The sequence below is a fragment of the Microcaecilia unicolor genome, chromosome 2, assembly GCF_901765095.1.
Source record: "Microcaecilia unicolor chromosome 2, aMicUni1.1, whole genome shotgun sequence".
Lineage (NCBI taxonomy): Eukaryota > Metazoa > Chordata > Amphibia > Gymnophiona > Siphonopidae > Microcaecilia > Microcaecilia unicolor.
In genome coordinates, this window is record NC_044032.1 from 365,223,961 (window position 1) to 365,240,446 (window position 16,486).

The 16,486-nt window shown below is 43.6% G+C and overlaps 1 protein-coding gene across 2 annotated transcripts in view; it reads right to left on the reverse strand.

The window, feature by feature from the left end:
- The window catches only part of LOC115463769 (low-density lipoprotein receptor-related protein 1-like), a 282,424-nt gene that overhangs the window by 127,949 nt on the left and 137,989 nt on the right, over nucleotides 1-16,486 (reverse strand). For both annotated transcript variants that reach the window (XM_030194533.1, XM_030194532.1), the window contains exons 11-12: nucleotides 15,876-16,098; nucleotides 10,949-11,071 (exon numbers count right to left, since the gene is read on the reverse strand). In XM_030194533.1, coding sequence (XP_030050393.1) covers nucleotides 10,949-11,071; nucleotides 15,876-16,098 — 346 coding nt within the window. The remainder of the gene's footprint in view (nucleotides 1-10,948; nucleotides 11,072-15,875; nucleotides 16,099-16,486) is intronic.

A 16,486-nucleotide genomic window follows, 5' to 3' on the forward strand; every position in this document is an offset into this window, starting at 1 on the left:
TCCAAGGGACACTGTTTGTCCGAGTTGATCCAGAATCTGGGCACACTGGAGTGAAGTCTGTATGTACCACACATCACCCTGAAACTAATGGGTTGGTGGAGAGATTTAATGGTACATTAAAGAACAAGTTAAAGACACCTGTAGAAACAAGAGACCATGACTGGAAGAAATACTGCCCTACCTTCTGATTGCATGCAGAGAGTACCTCAGAAATCTACAGGGTTCTCATTTGGAGTTGCTTTATGGCTGGAGGGTGAGTGTAAGAACATTGGAAGGGAAATGTTGATACCTCCGACACCCCTGTATTTGAACATGTAGGAGAGATTAAAAGAATTTGTGAATTTTGTCAGAGATAACTGCAGGCATCCCAAACCAAGCAAATGACATGGTATGATTGTAAGGCCCAAAACAAGAGTTTTGAGAGCCAGCAGGTACTTGTTTTAGTCTCAGTTCCATCAGAATAAACGTCAAGCTAATTGGGCGGGACCTTACAAGGTCCTAAAGGCACCTGAATGATACAAACTATTTTATACCTATGGACTCAGACAGAAAGCAGCAGGACTTTCATGTAAATATCTTAAAGGCCTATGCAAATTGTACAGCTATGTTACTAGCTGTGTACAGCCTACCAGAAGAGTGCCAGGATATTGAACCCATACCCGACCTCATAGCAGAGACATTATCAAAGGAATCTGACACTGAAGAGAGACCATCTAAATGTAGACTGTGGGAAAAACCTTCAGTTACACACATTTTACATGCTCTAAGTGTGAGAAAGCACCTGAACAATAAAGAAACTGGATTATATACAAGTATAGAATATGGGAAAGCAGTATCAATAAAGCAAACATTACAGAATATCAGAAAACACCGATTGAAGCTACTGTCATAACCAGGGCATATTCTACCAGGAAGAATGCTCCACAAGAAATGTAAAATTTCACCCAGGAAAGACCGATTTCACGTACGGAGTGAAAGAAAAGTCTCAGCTGCCGGAAATAAAAGCCGCATAGAATCTCTAAAGGGAAGGAAGTTTACATGCACTGTATGTAGAAAAAGCTTTCTTCATAAATCACAGCTAATAAAGCACGAGAGAATACACACAGGAGTAAAACCATTCACATGTACTGAGTGAGGTAAAAGCTTTGGTCAGCTGATACCAAACAGGATTTAAACTGTTAGCATGTACTGAATGTGGTAAAAACTGTTATAAGCACCAGAAGAGCAATGAATGTGGCAAAAACTGTTATAAGCACCAGAAGAGCAATGAATGTGGCAAAGCTGATGGCCTCAAGGAGAGAAAAGCCATAACCACCCCAACACTGGACTACTGAGACCCGATCAATGGTCTGGAGGCCGCAGTCCGGGGTCTCTTTTAAGGGGGGGGGGGGTGCAAAGAACAGTACGTTTTAAACCTGTAAAATATATTGGATTTTTCCTGTCTTAAATATGTCTGAAGTGTATTTCTCCTGTTTGGCCAGCAGATGGTGCATGTTTATGCTTAAAGCTGTTACAAAGAACCAACTTCTTTTTCTTTAGTTGGCACATAATAGGAAGCACCTTGCAGTGATGTAACCAGTTTTTATTTAAAACTCAAACATAGGCAGTCAGTGGCCCAACTGTTTGGGGAGGCTAAAGGGGGCCGACATCCATAATTGCCCGACAGCACAGAAAACAAAAAAGTCACAATTCAACATCAGATCCTCCAAAATATTATAAAACCATGTCTGATGTTATGACAAACTAAAATTAATTTAAAGTGTTGATGTCACCTTAGTATGGCCAACAATCTCTCCACTGCAAAAAACACTAAACACAAACGAGCAAAAAAACACTCAGAACCTTACCAAACCATAACAGCACTAATTCCAAGGACAGGACGAGCTACAACCTTATGCGTGGAAAGGCAGCACTGTACTAACACCAGGCTCTAAACCAGCAATACACTACCTAGTGAAAAAACAAAACCAAAAGGGCTGCAAATAGTACACGCTAGCACACAACAGATATGACAAGGCACTAGAAATCAAAAGATACGAAGGCAAAATACTGAACTGGAAAGTTACCTCAAGTCGTCAGACTCGGCAAACACCAATACTAGAGAAATTGAAACTTGCATGCAAAATATCACAGATGCACATTTCCAAAAGCTGACCTATTCCAATTAATAAATTCTGAATAAAATACTTTTTCTACCTTTGTTGTTTGAGCATTTAGTTTTTCTATTTGCTTTGGTCCCAGTGTCTTCTTTCAATTTGATATTTTTTCACTCACCATGTCCACCTTCCTCCTGTGCCCTTATGCGTTCTGCCTACCATCTGTAGTCCTGTACCTATCCTTCCTCCAGTTGCATCTGCCCTCAAAGCATTCCGATCCAGCCCTTAAATTCAGCAGTTTCCCCTCCATCCATATTCAGCAAATCTCACTCCCTCCCCTGGCCCCTCCATCAATCCATATCTAGCAAATCTCCTCTCCCCTGTGCTCCCCTCCCTTCTTGTCCAACGATTCTCCTTTGCCCCTGCCCTGTCCTCCCCTCCCATCCATGTCCGGTGACTTGCCCCAGCCCCCCTTTTCAGCCCCCCAGTTCGAGATGTAACCCAGCCCCACCAGCCCACCATTCTGTTCCTGCCGCAGCCGCCCTGGTGTTTAAACCTGTTATTTTAAGTCACAGCTGCGACTCGCCTCTAGTCTTTCTCTTCCTGCTCAATGTCCCGCCCTCGCGGAAACAGGACATACCTCATCAGAGGAAGGCAGGACACAGTGGGAAGGGAAAGACTGGACTCGAGCTGCCGCTGCAACAGGTTTAAACGCCAGGGACAGAATGGAGGGCTGTCAGGGAATTGAGGGCGGAGGTGGAAGATACAATTTGTTCTTGGCTGTACCGGCGGGGCCACATTGAAGGAGAAAGCAGGCGGGGGAAGGTCACAGCTGGGCTGGGGAGGCTTAGCATCGGGTTGCCTATGAACTCAACTGTTCTGGGTTCTGAGTGGCCTGGAGTTTTGAAAATTACCCAGCAGCTACTGGCTGTTGCTTCAGTTTCAGCCCAGGAAAAGAGATCTTTGCTGAAGCCCTAACAGATATCTGATAACTGGTGAAGGGTTGTGTTTGTCCTGATCTCCCCAGGTACTTTCTAGGAAGTATGCAAATGTCTAGTTAGTTTTCTAATTGATCCATTTTTCAGTTACTTGTTACTGTCTGCTAAATACACATTTTTTTGTCCACTGTTCCAAAAGCACACGTTTGCTCATTGTGCTGTTTGGACTGAAAGAATCCTGGTGTCTACGAGTGCTTTCTGGGAACTATGGGACCACTGGGAGTGTGGCTCCAGTAACCTAGACATCACTGGGGATAACTGGAGAGCAGGAGACTCACCCAGAGGCAGTTGTGACCCAGTTGGTGGGAGGAGGGTGCTGGTGTAGAGCATGAGCGGCAGGTGCAGGCAGACTTCAGATGTGCTAAGGATGGACCCTCTAAGTGGCAGCGGGATAACCCCAGGCATCTTGCTTTTCTTTTTTACCCAAAATCCCCAACAGAAAGCTGGGCCAGCTGCTTGCTTTTATATATTGTTGTATATCACTTTACAAGCCTACACACTGACTGGCAGATTCAGTTGGGCTATGCAAGCATGCCAATGCTGGAATCCTGCTTTCTGAGCTGTCTGGAGAGTATGCATGTACTGAATTCATTCCCTTACAACTCACACACTTTCAAAGGCAAAACCTTCACAAAGCACATAACTGTGTATGAAGAATGGCCTGGCAGGTGTTCAGTCAGTTAAGCAAACAGTGGGGGAAGAAAAAAAAAGTTCCAACCCCAGAGTTCTAGTAGTGTGCACTAGTGCTGTCCGATTCAGTCAAAAAAAGTTTGATTTGGTACGATTTGATTCTTTCAAAAAAAATTAGTTTCCCGATTCAATTTGATTTTAAGTTGATTGAAATAATGAAGCCCACATGCTAATATAAGAGTGAAAAAAAAAAAAAAAAAAAAAGACAGCAGCAATTCTTTTTCTACCTTTTGTTGTCTGGTCATTTTATTTTTCAAACATAACACAGAGGGTAATACAGCATACACAGAAAGTATACAAACAAAAAAAGCAACACTGGGCCTTCAAGACTGGGACACAAAAGTTCTTTATTGATGACCCGACACGTGCCGTGTTTCGGCGCTAAACGCCTGCCTCAGGGGTCTAGAAGGGTCACAGTTCAGTGCCCCAGCGTAAAATGCAAAAATATATCGCCATTCGCCACAGTAGTGAAAATGCAGCTCTATAAGGAGCACAAAGAGAAGGCTCCTTATAGAGCTGCATTTTCGCTACTGTGGCGAATGGCGATACATTTTTGCATTTTACGCTGGGGCACTGAACTGACCCTTCTAGCACAGAGGCAGGCATTCTTTAGTGCCGAAACACGGCCCGTGTCAGGTCATCAATAAAGACTGTGTGTCCCAGTCTTGAAGGCCCAATGTTGCTTTTTTTGTTTGCATTTTTCAAATCATGTTGGTCCCAGGTTCTGGTTTCCACATCCTTCCGTCTTCTCTTAATTCACTCACCAAGGTCTCATGTCCATTTGATATTTCTACTCTCTCTCCGTGTCCACTACTATCCATCTTCCATCTCTGTACCTCTATCTTCCTCCATGTTTAGTATCTCCTTTTCTCTATGTCCCTATATATTTCTGTCCAGCTTCTCCTCTTCATCCCCAGTGTCCCTATATATTTCTATCCAGCATCTCCTCTTTTCATCCCCAGTGACAATATATCTCTGACCCTACCCCATCCAGCTTCTTTCCCTCTTTTTCCAATGACTTCTGAAGAGCCTATATACTAATTTTAAAAGATTTAAAATGGGATTCTGTATTGCAGATCTGGGGGAACCAATGAGGTAGACTTCTCTTACCTTTATCTTGGGCATCCTGAGTCAGTGCCTCACAAGCTCACCTCTTAAGCTGGCCCTGGTACCAATGCTCTTTTTTTCTTTTAGGTAGTGCTTTAATGGGAGGCCCTGTATGCTACACAGGAGTAAGAAGAGCAGTAACCTATCACTCTCCTCCAGAAAGGAAGTGATAGTTAATGGTTTAACTCTTCAAACACTAACAGGACTCTCAATGAAACCAATTAGCAGACAAGACAAAATTATAGAAGGGTGGTGGAGATGAAAACGGCAAACATGCGTGGGATAAACAAAGGAATCCTGTTCAGAAGGAATGGATCCTCAGGAGCTTAGCAGAGATTGGGTGGCAGAGCTGGTAGTGGGAGGCAGGACTAGTGCTGGGCAGACTTATACGGTCTGTGCCAGAACCGGTGATGGGAGGTGGGGCAGGGATAGTGCTGGCAGACATACGGTCTGTGCCCTGAAAAAGACATGTACAAATCAAGGTAAAGTATGCACAAAAAGTGGCACATATGAGTTTATCTTGTTGGGCAGACTTGATGGACCGTGCAGGTCTTTTTCTGCCGTTATCTACTATATTACTATATAATTAAGCTGTGGAATATGTTGAAGGTCTTCAAAATGACTAACAGTAGGGTTCACAAGAGGTCTGGGATGAGCTCCTAGAGAAAAATTCCATAAAAAAAAAAAGCCACTGCTTGACATGAGCTATGAAAAAATGTGATTAAGTTTTGGGACCAACACATACCTTGATCACAAGCTCACTGCAACATAAAGAGTCATTCAGTGTGGGCTTATGGGAACTGAACTTCACCTGCACACTTCCTGGTTCTAGTCTCCCACTAGCCTATGCTGTAGGTCATGTAGTTGCTTTGGGCATCCCTCGCTGCCTTTTCTCCTGTGGCTCTAAGTCCAGCCATTCAAGAGCACTGCCTGCCTCAAATTCTGCTCCTTCCCGCCACTAATTCGGTCCCTGCAGCTTTCTTTTGGGTAATCCCTGGCAGCGTCAAGAGATTCACACAGGCAGCTCTGCTCCCCCTGCCGCAGATCCGGCTCTCTGATGCACTTCTTGTTTATGCAGAGCCGGATGGACGCAGAAGGGGTGAGCGGAGCTGCCTGTGACAATCTCAGCGCTGCCGGCAACGGCCCAAAAGAGAAAGCTGCAGGGACCAAGGCAGCGGCAGGGAAGAAAATGAGGCAGGTAGTGCTCCCAGATGGCTGGACCCAGAGCCATGAGAGAAAAGGCAGCGAGGTATGTTGGATTGTGGCTAGTTAGGGTGGGAGGGAGGGAGGGAAATCCCAAATCAGGACTCCTGATTTTTTTTTCCAAAATGAAATTGATCATTAATTGGACAGCACTAGTGTGCACTATTTTCCAGAGTAGAGAAGGCCAATCTTCAGATTTCTCTCAAATGTTTTTGGTTAAAACATGGGTTATGTACAGTGGTGGAAATAAGTATTTGATCCCTTGCTGATTTTGTAAGTTTGCCCACTGACAAAGACATGAGCAGCCCATAATTGAAGGGTAGGTTATTGGTAACAGTGAGAGATAGCACATCACAAATTAAATCCGGAAAATCACATTGTGGAAAGTATATGAATGTATTTGCATTCTGCAGAGGGAAATAAGTATTTAATCCCTCTGGCAAACAAGACCTAATACTTGGTGGCAAAACCCTTGTTGGCAAGCACAGCGGTCAGACGTCTTCTGTAGTTGATGATGAGGTTTGCACACATGTCAGGAGGAATTTTGGTCCACTCCTCTTTGCAGATCATCTCTAAATCATTAAGAGTTCTGGGCTGTCGCTTGGCAACTCGCAGCTTCAGCTCCCTCCATAAGTTTTCAATGGGATTAAGGTCTGGTGACTGGCTAGGCCACTCCATGACCCTAATGTGCTTCTTCCTGAGCCACTCCTTTGTTGCCTTGGCTGTATGTTTTGGGTCATTGTCGTGCTGGAAGACCCAGCCACGACCCATTTTTAAGGCCCTGGCGGAGGGAAGGAGGTTGTCACTCAGAATTGTACGGTACATGGCCCCATCCATTCTCCCATTGATGCGGTGAAGTAGTCCTGTGCCCTTAGCAGAGAAACACCCCCAAAACATAACATTTCCACCTCCATGCTTGACAGTGGGGACGGTGTTCTTTGGGTCATAGGCAGCATTTCTCTTCCTCCAAACACGGCGAGTTGAGTTCATGCCAAAGAGCTCAATTTTTGTCTCATCTGACCACAGCACCTTCTCCCAATCACTCTCGGCATCATCCAGGTGTTCACTGGCAAACTTCAGACGGGCCGTCACATGTGCCTTCCGGAGCAGGGGGACCTTGCGGGCACTGCAGGATTGCAATCCGTTATGTCGTAATGTGTTACCAATGGTTTTCGTGGTGACAGTGGTCCCAGCTGCCTTGAGATCATTGACAAGTTCCCCCCTTGTAGTGGTAGGCTGATTTCTAACCTTCCTCATGATCAAGGATACCCCACGAGGTGAGATTTTGCGTGGAGCCCCAGATCTTTGTCGATTGACAGTCATTTTGTACTTCTTCCATTTTCTTACTATGGCACCAACAGTTGTCTCCTTCTCGCCCAGCGTCTTACTGATGGTTTTGTAGCCCATTCCAGCCTTGTGCAGGTGTATGATCTTGTCCCTGACATCCTTAGACAGCTCCTTGCTCTTGGCCATTTTGTAGAGGTTAGAGTCTGACTGATTCACTGAGTCTGTGGACAGGTGTCTTTCATACAGGTGACCATTGCCGACAGCTGTCTGTCATGCAGGTAACGAGTTGATTTGGAGCATCTACCTGGTCTGTAGGGGCCAGATCTCTTACTGGTTGGTGGGGGATCAAATACTTATTTCCCTCTGCAGAATGCAAATAAATTCATATACTTTCCACAATGTGATTTTCCGGATTTAATTTGTGATGTGCTATCTCTCACTGTTACCAATAACCTACCCTTCAATTATGGGCTGCTCATGTCTTTGTCAGTGGGCAAACTTACAAAATCAGCAAGGGATCAAATACTTATTTCCACCACTGTAAATTCTAATGGCATATCCCCAGTGCACAGTTAGGACTATTACTTTTTGACATTTTTCTCTGTTTGCTATGAGGGTCTTTTTGCCCTAGCTGTACAGCAGTTAACTTTTCAGCTATGACACTATTTCCCTTACAAGGGTTAAATGGTCTTTCAGCATTTTATTGCTTGCAAGATGTTTTTAATTTCATCTTTCACTGTCTCTGCCGTTACTCTCTCATTTATACTAGATGCTTTGGTATCTTCTGGCACTAATCCTGCATCAGCAGTTAGAACCTTACTGGTGTGAACCACAGCCCCAACTTCAATGTTCTGTTGCATTTATGGAGCTTTATAAGAATTTGTTCCTCATTACTTATGGTCCTCATTTGGGTTTTTTTTTTATGTGAAGGGCTTAGCATCTGGTGCCTAGAAAAGATCTGAAGGCTGATAGGGTTTGGACCCTCTCATACCCTGCCTACCACCTCCAAACCTCATTCTAATGAAGCACCTCTGATCCCTCTCCATTTCACACCTTTGTACTCTTAACTCTCTGCATCTTTAATCCTCATTCCCCACTCCTGACACTTTACTGAATATTCACTCTTGCTCCTCCTTATACTTCCACAGATGGGGGTTAGAAAGCAAGAGAAGAAACGGCACAGAAGCCTGTCTTAACATTTAGACTGTGGCCATCCTAAATGTACTGGTCAATTCTGTGGCAGAGGTGTACATATGACCCTTACTGTAATGGTTTGCTAGATTAGGGATCTTGAAAAGATAATCTACCTTAGAAATATGTTTTAACAGTAGGTTAGAGTATGACCACATTCTGAATGTGTATTACTTCACTGCTTAACTATGAAGAGCAGGGTAAGCTGTTAGGTGACCCGGAGACCTTTAGGCACGGCCGGTTTTAGCAATTGTGTGGCCCTGTGCAAACCAGTTCAGTGGGGCCCCGTGCCCACCCCCCCATAAGCCATAATTTATCAAAGGAGGTTTAGAGCTCTCAGAACTCCACCTCACCCCGTACATTGATGTGCATCCACCACGTTCAGTAGAGTGAGACAGTAGAAGATTATCATATCCTGTCAGCTGCCGAGCCCAGAGCCTCCTCGTTGCTGCATTGCTGCCTGATGCTCTACTGAAATGTGGATGCACATTAAGGTACGGAGCAGGGAGGTGTTCAGAGACAGGAGGACAGATGTGCCAGAGATATGGGGCCCCGTGCAACTGCCCCTGCCTTTAGGAATGGAAAAACATCGTCATTTGTATCAACTTGGGAGCAATTTAATACATTATGGATAATCTGATGGTTAATGGGTGAAGGAGACTCATGGAGATGATGTAGTCATCAGAAAACTAACTTACGCTCCTGTAAAAGTGAATCTTATGTATTTTGATCTTGTGTGTTCAAGAAGCCAAATTCCCTATATAAGGAACTGGCCTCTGTCCAGAATTTAGAACATACCTTGTCTGCCATTAAGGCTTGGATGTTCTCATATATTGATATATCAACAATTACTTAATTGAACACAGGCTAGTATTTACAGTTCTACAAATTCATCTTCAGGTCCCCCCCCCTCCCAATGCAAATAAGCTTCCCACCATAAATCATGCTCCATTGTGTCTCTTGCATCCCACTTTCCATCTGCTCAGTACAGTCATTTAAGTGCCATATTTTACAATTTTTTCTCACATGGCCACATCCTCAATACATTGTGGAGGGGGAAGAGGCCTAGTGGTTAGAAACAGGCTTGTTCAAATTCAGTGAGGGCTGCAGACAGGGGTATACTGAAAACCTGGCCTAATTGTGCATGAGATTTGTATGCCCACTACATCCACTGAATGCAGATCTCTCCTACAAACTAGGGATAGCCTGAAAACCTGCACTTGCAGCAGGGCCGTGCTAACACGGTAAGCGAGGTAAGCATGGCAGGGGGGCGCTTCCCTCTGGGGGGCGCCGCCGCACCATGCTCACCTCGCTCGCCCTCCCGCAACATCCCTTTTCTTTTCTTTTTAAATTTACCTCCGTGGCGGCGGTTCCGGCAGCGCAGCGTCAGGGAAGGAGGCGGCACTCCCGTCTAGCCTTCTCTTCGCTGTGTTCCGCCTTCTTCTGCAGGGGGGCGCCAGAGACCCTAGGCACGGCCCTGACTTGCAGCCCTTGATTACTCAAATTTGGACAAGCCTGGGTTACAGCAATGGGCTAAACTATGAAAGCTTAGGTTCAAATCCTGCGTCCTTAAGCCAGCCATTACATCCCCACTGCCTCTGGTATCCACATTGAAGTCCCTTGTGGCAGAATATGCCAAGTATTGTTTGCAACTGGGAAGTGCAGTGTACTTGTTCAGTTAAATATCAAGAGCTTTTCAGAAAAATTCCTGTGGCAATGTAAGAGATTTTACTGGAACCAAAGGGAATACTGCTTCCCATTCCTGAAATGATATATAGTTTCACAAATTTGTAGAACTACACAACAGTTTCATAGGAGTATTCATGATTCTTACACGACAGCCTATTCACTGGATATTCCTCCCAAACCAGTACGTTAGAACACAAACAGCCTTCTCCCATCATACAACCACCCCATAATTATTGGGCAAGTTCAGAGCAGTAGCTCTGACCAGATCCACATGTGCTTTAAGATATAGTAGGTAGAAAGAAGTTACTTGTTAGGCAGTTCTGAGGACAGCACCCCTTGGTGATGAGGGTAGCAGATCTCTGCTTCACTCCAGAGGCTTAAAACCTTGTCCAGAAGCCACAGTAAAACTGTCACATTCGAACACCTATGTGTTCATCTATATTGTCTTGTGAGCAGATACTCAATTGACAATATAGATGAACATATGGGCGCTCGAATGTCTGACTTAGTTTTACTGTGGCTTCTGGACAAGGTTTTAAGCCTCTGGAGTGAAGCAGGGACATCTGCTACCCTCTCTCTACCTTCTATATAGACTAGAAAAGTTGTTGTGGAGGTTCATAAAAAATCATGAAGCAGACCAGAGAATGCAGTAAGCTTGGACTATTTAAGGTGAAGAAATGTACTCACTTCCACATTTGCCAGAAGTTAAAGAGAAAGTACCATCAGGGCAAGCACACTTGTAACCTTTCACATGGACTGGTGATGGAAGACAGATATGGCTGCATGTCCCTGGAGAACATGGAGAAGCACCTACAAGACAAAAATTTTAATTGCACAGCCAAATGTATCCTGGGAGCATTAACAGCATTTTCTTCAGCAAGCTCTGCTCGTTTGTCTTTTGTATAACTTGCAATGTACACGAAATACATTAAGAGCAGTTTCCCAAATTGGGAGTGAAGATTCCAAAAATGGAATTAGAGAACCACTGATCTACAACCCCTATCCTGGGGACCACCAGCCAGTCAAGCTTTTGGGATATCCTCAATATGCACAAGATATTTGCATGTCCATTGCCTCTATCATATGCAAATCTCTCATGTATATTCATTATGGATATCCTGAAAACAACTGGCTGGTGGTCCAAGAGGTTTGGGAAGAATTTAGACCACAGTGCTTGTTGGTATGTACAACCTGGTTTGTGTGGAGAATAAGTTATTTGCCAATGAAGCAGCTAAGACCCAGTCAGCAGCTTTAGGGCTACTTGAGGAAACAGCTTACATTTGAACACTTCCTGGCAGGAAAAGAGTAGTGTTTACTTTCCAGTACCTTGCTCACACCTGTGCTGGAGCTGTGTAAAGCCTGTGGTCTGTGCTAGAAAATGACGTGGGGATAAAATTTGGCCCCGTCCCATCCCTGTGGGCTCGGTTTTCGTTTGCAGAAGCCTTGATGGGCTCTGTTCTCATCTGCAAAAGCCTTGAATATTTAAATTTTGATTAAAGTATTAAAAAGGAATATACTGTGCAACTATCGTGTATAAATTACAAATAGAAAAAAAATGTTAGCAGCTATAACAACTTTCCCACCACCACCACCCTCTACCCTTCCAACCTTAACAATAGCCGACTTCTACTACTAATCCTAATCCATCCTGTTAAATCATCCAGGGGTACAAAATACAAACCGTTCCGTATGCCCTAGAGGGGAGAAATGCGCTCTATGAAGCACTGTTTGACTTATCTACAAATTTAAAAAATCATCTCTGGAATTAGCAGTAGAGGAGAAGGGGACAGAGATTTATCTACAGAGCGGAGTATCTGAGGGGGGTGTAGGGAAAGACAAGAGTGGAGAGATACTGGGGAGTGGCAGAGAGAACGCACTTCTAGGTCATTAAGAGAAGTTTGAATTGAATGCAAAAATGGATAGGGAGCCAGTGAAGTGACTTGAGGAGAGGGCTAATGTGATCATAGCGACTTTGGCGGAGGCGGATAATGAGTCGCGCAGCAGAGTTTGGACTGATTGAAGAGAGAGATGGCTAAGTGGGAGGCCGTGAGAAGCAGGTTGCAGTAATCTAGGCGAAAGTGTGGATAAGGGTTCTGGTAGAGTGCTCAGAGATGAAGGGACGGATTTTGCTGAAGTTATAAAGAAGCGACAGGTTTTGGCAATCTGCTGAATGTGAGCAGAGAAGGAGAGGAATCGAAGATGACCCCAAGGTTACGAGCCGATGAGACAGGGAGAATGAGAGTGCCATCCACAGAAATAGAAAAAGGGGGGAGAGGAGAGGTAGGTTTAGGGGGAAAAGATGAGAAGCTCGGTTTTCACCATGTTAAGTTTCAGATGACGTTGAGACATCCAGGCAGCAATATCAGATAGGCAGGCTGAAACATTGGTCTGGATGCTGGTTGAGATTTCAGGGGGGGTCAGCGTAGAGATGGTATTGAAAGTCATGGGATGATATCAGTGAGCCAAGGGAAGAAGTGTAGATGGAGAACAAGAGGACCGAGAACAGAATCTTGAGGTACACCAATTGGTAGTGGGATAGAAGTGGAAGAGGATCCACAAGAGTGTACATTAAAGGTGCGAAGCGAGAGGTAGGAGGAGAACCAGGAAAGAACAGAGCCCTGGAATCCAAGTGAAGACAGTGTATCAAGGAGTAGGCTGTGATCAACAGTGTCAAAAGCAGCGGATAGATCGAGAAGGATGAGGATAGAATAGACCTTTGGATTTGGCAAGAAACAGGTCGTTAGAAACTTTTGTAAGTGCAATAGAAGTTTTCTTAGAAGATGTGCTGCTAGCAGGATGTACAGGATCCCCTATGCAAATTTTGCTAGCTGTGGCCAGCATGTTTGCTCGTTTTTCCAAAAAATAAAATTGTTTAAATCAAACAGTGCAGTTCATTAACAGGCTTCAAAGCAGAAAGTGACACAGGAACAAAATCTGTCCCCATCACCATGTCATTCTTTAGTCTGAGCCCCTTTTGAGGCAGTTGTGTGCACAGACTGCCCCCCCCCCCCCCCCTTATGCACAGGAGTGGTCCAAGCTTTGCCCTTGGTATAGACTGTTTGCTTCCATCCTCCCCTCACGTTTAACACAGTACTAGAGAACAGTTGTGCAAGCATGGGGAAGGTGAGCCAGGGTACTAGTACTTACTCCAAGTAGGACAGCAAGGGAAATTACCAGACATTCATCCTGCTAATGATGTAGCATTTTAAACATCTGAACAAAGCTTGTGATTCTGATGTTGACAGGAATTTAGAGGAGACTAGTAGAGGGAAGAGGTTTAAGTAGTGATTGCTAGATTGTGGAGGAGTGGCCTAGTGGTTAGGGTGGTGGACTTTGGTCCTGAGGAACTGAGTTCAATTCCCACTTCAGGCACAGGCAGCTCCTAGTGACTCTGGGTAAGTCACTTAACCCTCCATTGCCCCATGTAAGCCGCATTGAGCCTGCCATGAGTGGGAAAGCGCTGGGTACAAATGTAACAAAAAAAAAAAGTGCAGCTGGTTGGAGGGAAGGAATATTAAATAGTTTATAGTTTAGTAAAGTTAGTTTTTTTTTTTAAGTGAAAGCAGAGCAAGTGGTGTACATGCTAAAACAAAATAGGAAAGAACCTGTAAAAGTTGATAGGCTAGTACAATACAAATACATTAAAATGTAAAGATAAGTGGTGGTGAAGTTGCAGCAGGCTTCACTTCAGGCAACATGCAGGGAGAGCTCAACTCAGGAGGCAGAGGCAGCCACCACTTGCTCCTGTTCCCATGCCAGTTGACCCAATGCAGCCAGCAAAGAGGTATGTGGGAGGGAGATCAGGATTTGCCACAGCACACAGTTTGGGAACCGCTCTAGCAGGGCAAACTTTGGACATTTCAAAACAGAAACTAACAACCAGAATGGAAACCTGAATGGCATATTAATTGCTGTATGAAAACTATACACAAAGGTTTATCCCTTTTGCTAGTTAAGGGATTTACCAATTAAAATTTTAAATTGCTAATCAGCCAAAAAAAAAAGAGGCACATATCTTTTTGGTCAGCAGGTATCAGCTCCTAAACCCCAGGGAATAAATTGTAGACAAATGACTGGAGGGCAGTGCAAGGGCCAGAACTACACAAATACTTTTCTGGAAAAAAGGACGTTGGTATGTACTAAATATGAGTTTTCCCAATTACATGTAAATATTGTAAACATTAGCCCAAGATATGAATGGTGTTTTTCAACACTACATACCATACCAGTATTCTTCCCTGAAACTTTTGGCAGCTGGGTGGCAGGGCAAAAAAGTACAGAATTTTATTATACAGTGCAGTGATTTACAAAGGCAACCACTATTTCTGCAATTTCAGTAGTTTATCAAATGACAAACTAAACTAAACTGCCTTTCAGGAGGAAAATCAAAGTGATATACAATAAAAAAAAATATGTAATTTTTATAGTAAATGACCAATTTAATGATTTGTGCAAAGTAAAAAGCTATGTAACAATTGTATACTGGCCAGTCTTATCTATATACATTAAAAATGAAAAATAGTCAGCATAGCTTAAAATGTTTATAATGCTGTGCATCCACAAAAACTGGATCTTGCACCCCCCGCCCCCCCCAAACACAAAAGGGTGGCATATTACTCCTTGGAAATCACCATACAAAAATCAAATGAGTCCTGTTATTAGAGCAATAGCAACATTGCCCCACTACCAGTCACACAAATACGAAACCTGAAAACCCACTCATACATGTAGCAAGTATCATACAACACTAATTCCTTCCTATGATTTTCAAACAGCAAAAAACCTCCTATGAATAACAAGTATTACACTAGACCCTAGAATACCAATACACCCCCCTAACACTCAAACAGAACAAGTGGGAAAGCTATAGATTTCTACATGAGTTACACAAAGAATACCGCATCTGTCACAGCTACCAACCACATAGGAGCCAGCAGGTGCTGAGCACCAATATTGATAAGATCTTTCATTGTGTCCAAGGAGAGTTTTGCATTGTGTCTGGCACCCCCCAATCATTTTGAAGTGTTGGTGCCTATGCACAGGTAGACCCTTAAAAATACAGATCACAAAATTAGAAATAGAAATATGAATACAAAAGTTGAACTGGTAACCAAGTTGGGAAAAACTGTCATGTACCACAACACTGGAGAGAAAATAAAAATTCCTCTTGTACTAGCATAATACAAAGACATCCGAGATGCTAAACCCTACGACTAAGATGCTATGTGATTGTTATATTCTGCTAAACTCAAAGAAGATTTTAAGCGGATTACAAAATTCTCTTGAATGAAGGAATTATTAAATTAGAATACAACACTCATAAAAATACAGGCAAGTTAGATTCTGCGCCTTTCTAGTTCGCTTAATTTGCCTCCGCTCTCTCAAAAATACAACCCCTACATTTATCCTGAAGGAGGCAATATCCCATCCCCCCTCCACCCAATCTGGTTGGCCAAATGTTAGCAAGTTCCTCCCCCCCCCCCCCCCCCAAGGTGTAAATTAGGATCTTGACCAAATTCCTGAAGACAGAAAGCACAATGCAATTATCCTAAACATGCTTTAATAGGGATAAACATTAATTTAGCTATTCTAGACAAGAGATTTTACAACTCACTTTCAGGTTGCAGGAGTTCATGCATCATGGTAAAAGCAGAGAGGCCTGTAATGTTTATCAGCACTTCCTTCACAGAGTCTTGAGTAGCTCTAAGCACACCATTTGCATCAGCCCAATAGAACCAGCCCTCAAAGAAAGCCAGTCCCAAAGGATTTTGGTCCTTTATCAGCATCTCTGGGAAAGAATGTCTTCCACTGCCATCAATCTTTATAGTATCTATGGACTGAAAAAATATGCAAATTTCACTACAAAATAGCTCAGGGAACAAGCTTCCAATAAAGGAAAAATCCAATGAATATAAACACTTGGAAACAAATCATCAAGCAAGCAAAAGAATGGATGTATCAGGAGGAAAAACCTCAAGCACCTTCTCCCACAAAACACATGGGTAGAAGGGCTAGGGCTTCTTCATCATTGGAAAAAACCTCCTGGAACTTTTAACTTCAAAACAGTTTAAATCTACTGCACTGTTGAACTTTCTTTAAATGTCAAGAAAAATAGAGAAGGTACTTAACTTGACAAACGTCTCTAAGGCTCCTCCATGACTGTGGTGCAGTAGATATTCCTTCGTGCACCCCTCAAACGAGTTAAGCAGCTTATGGCTTCTCTTC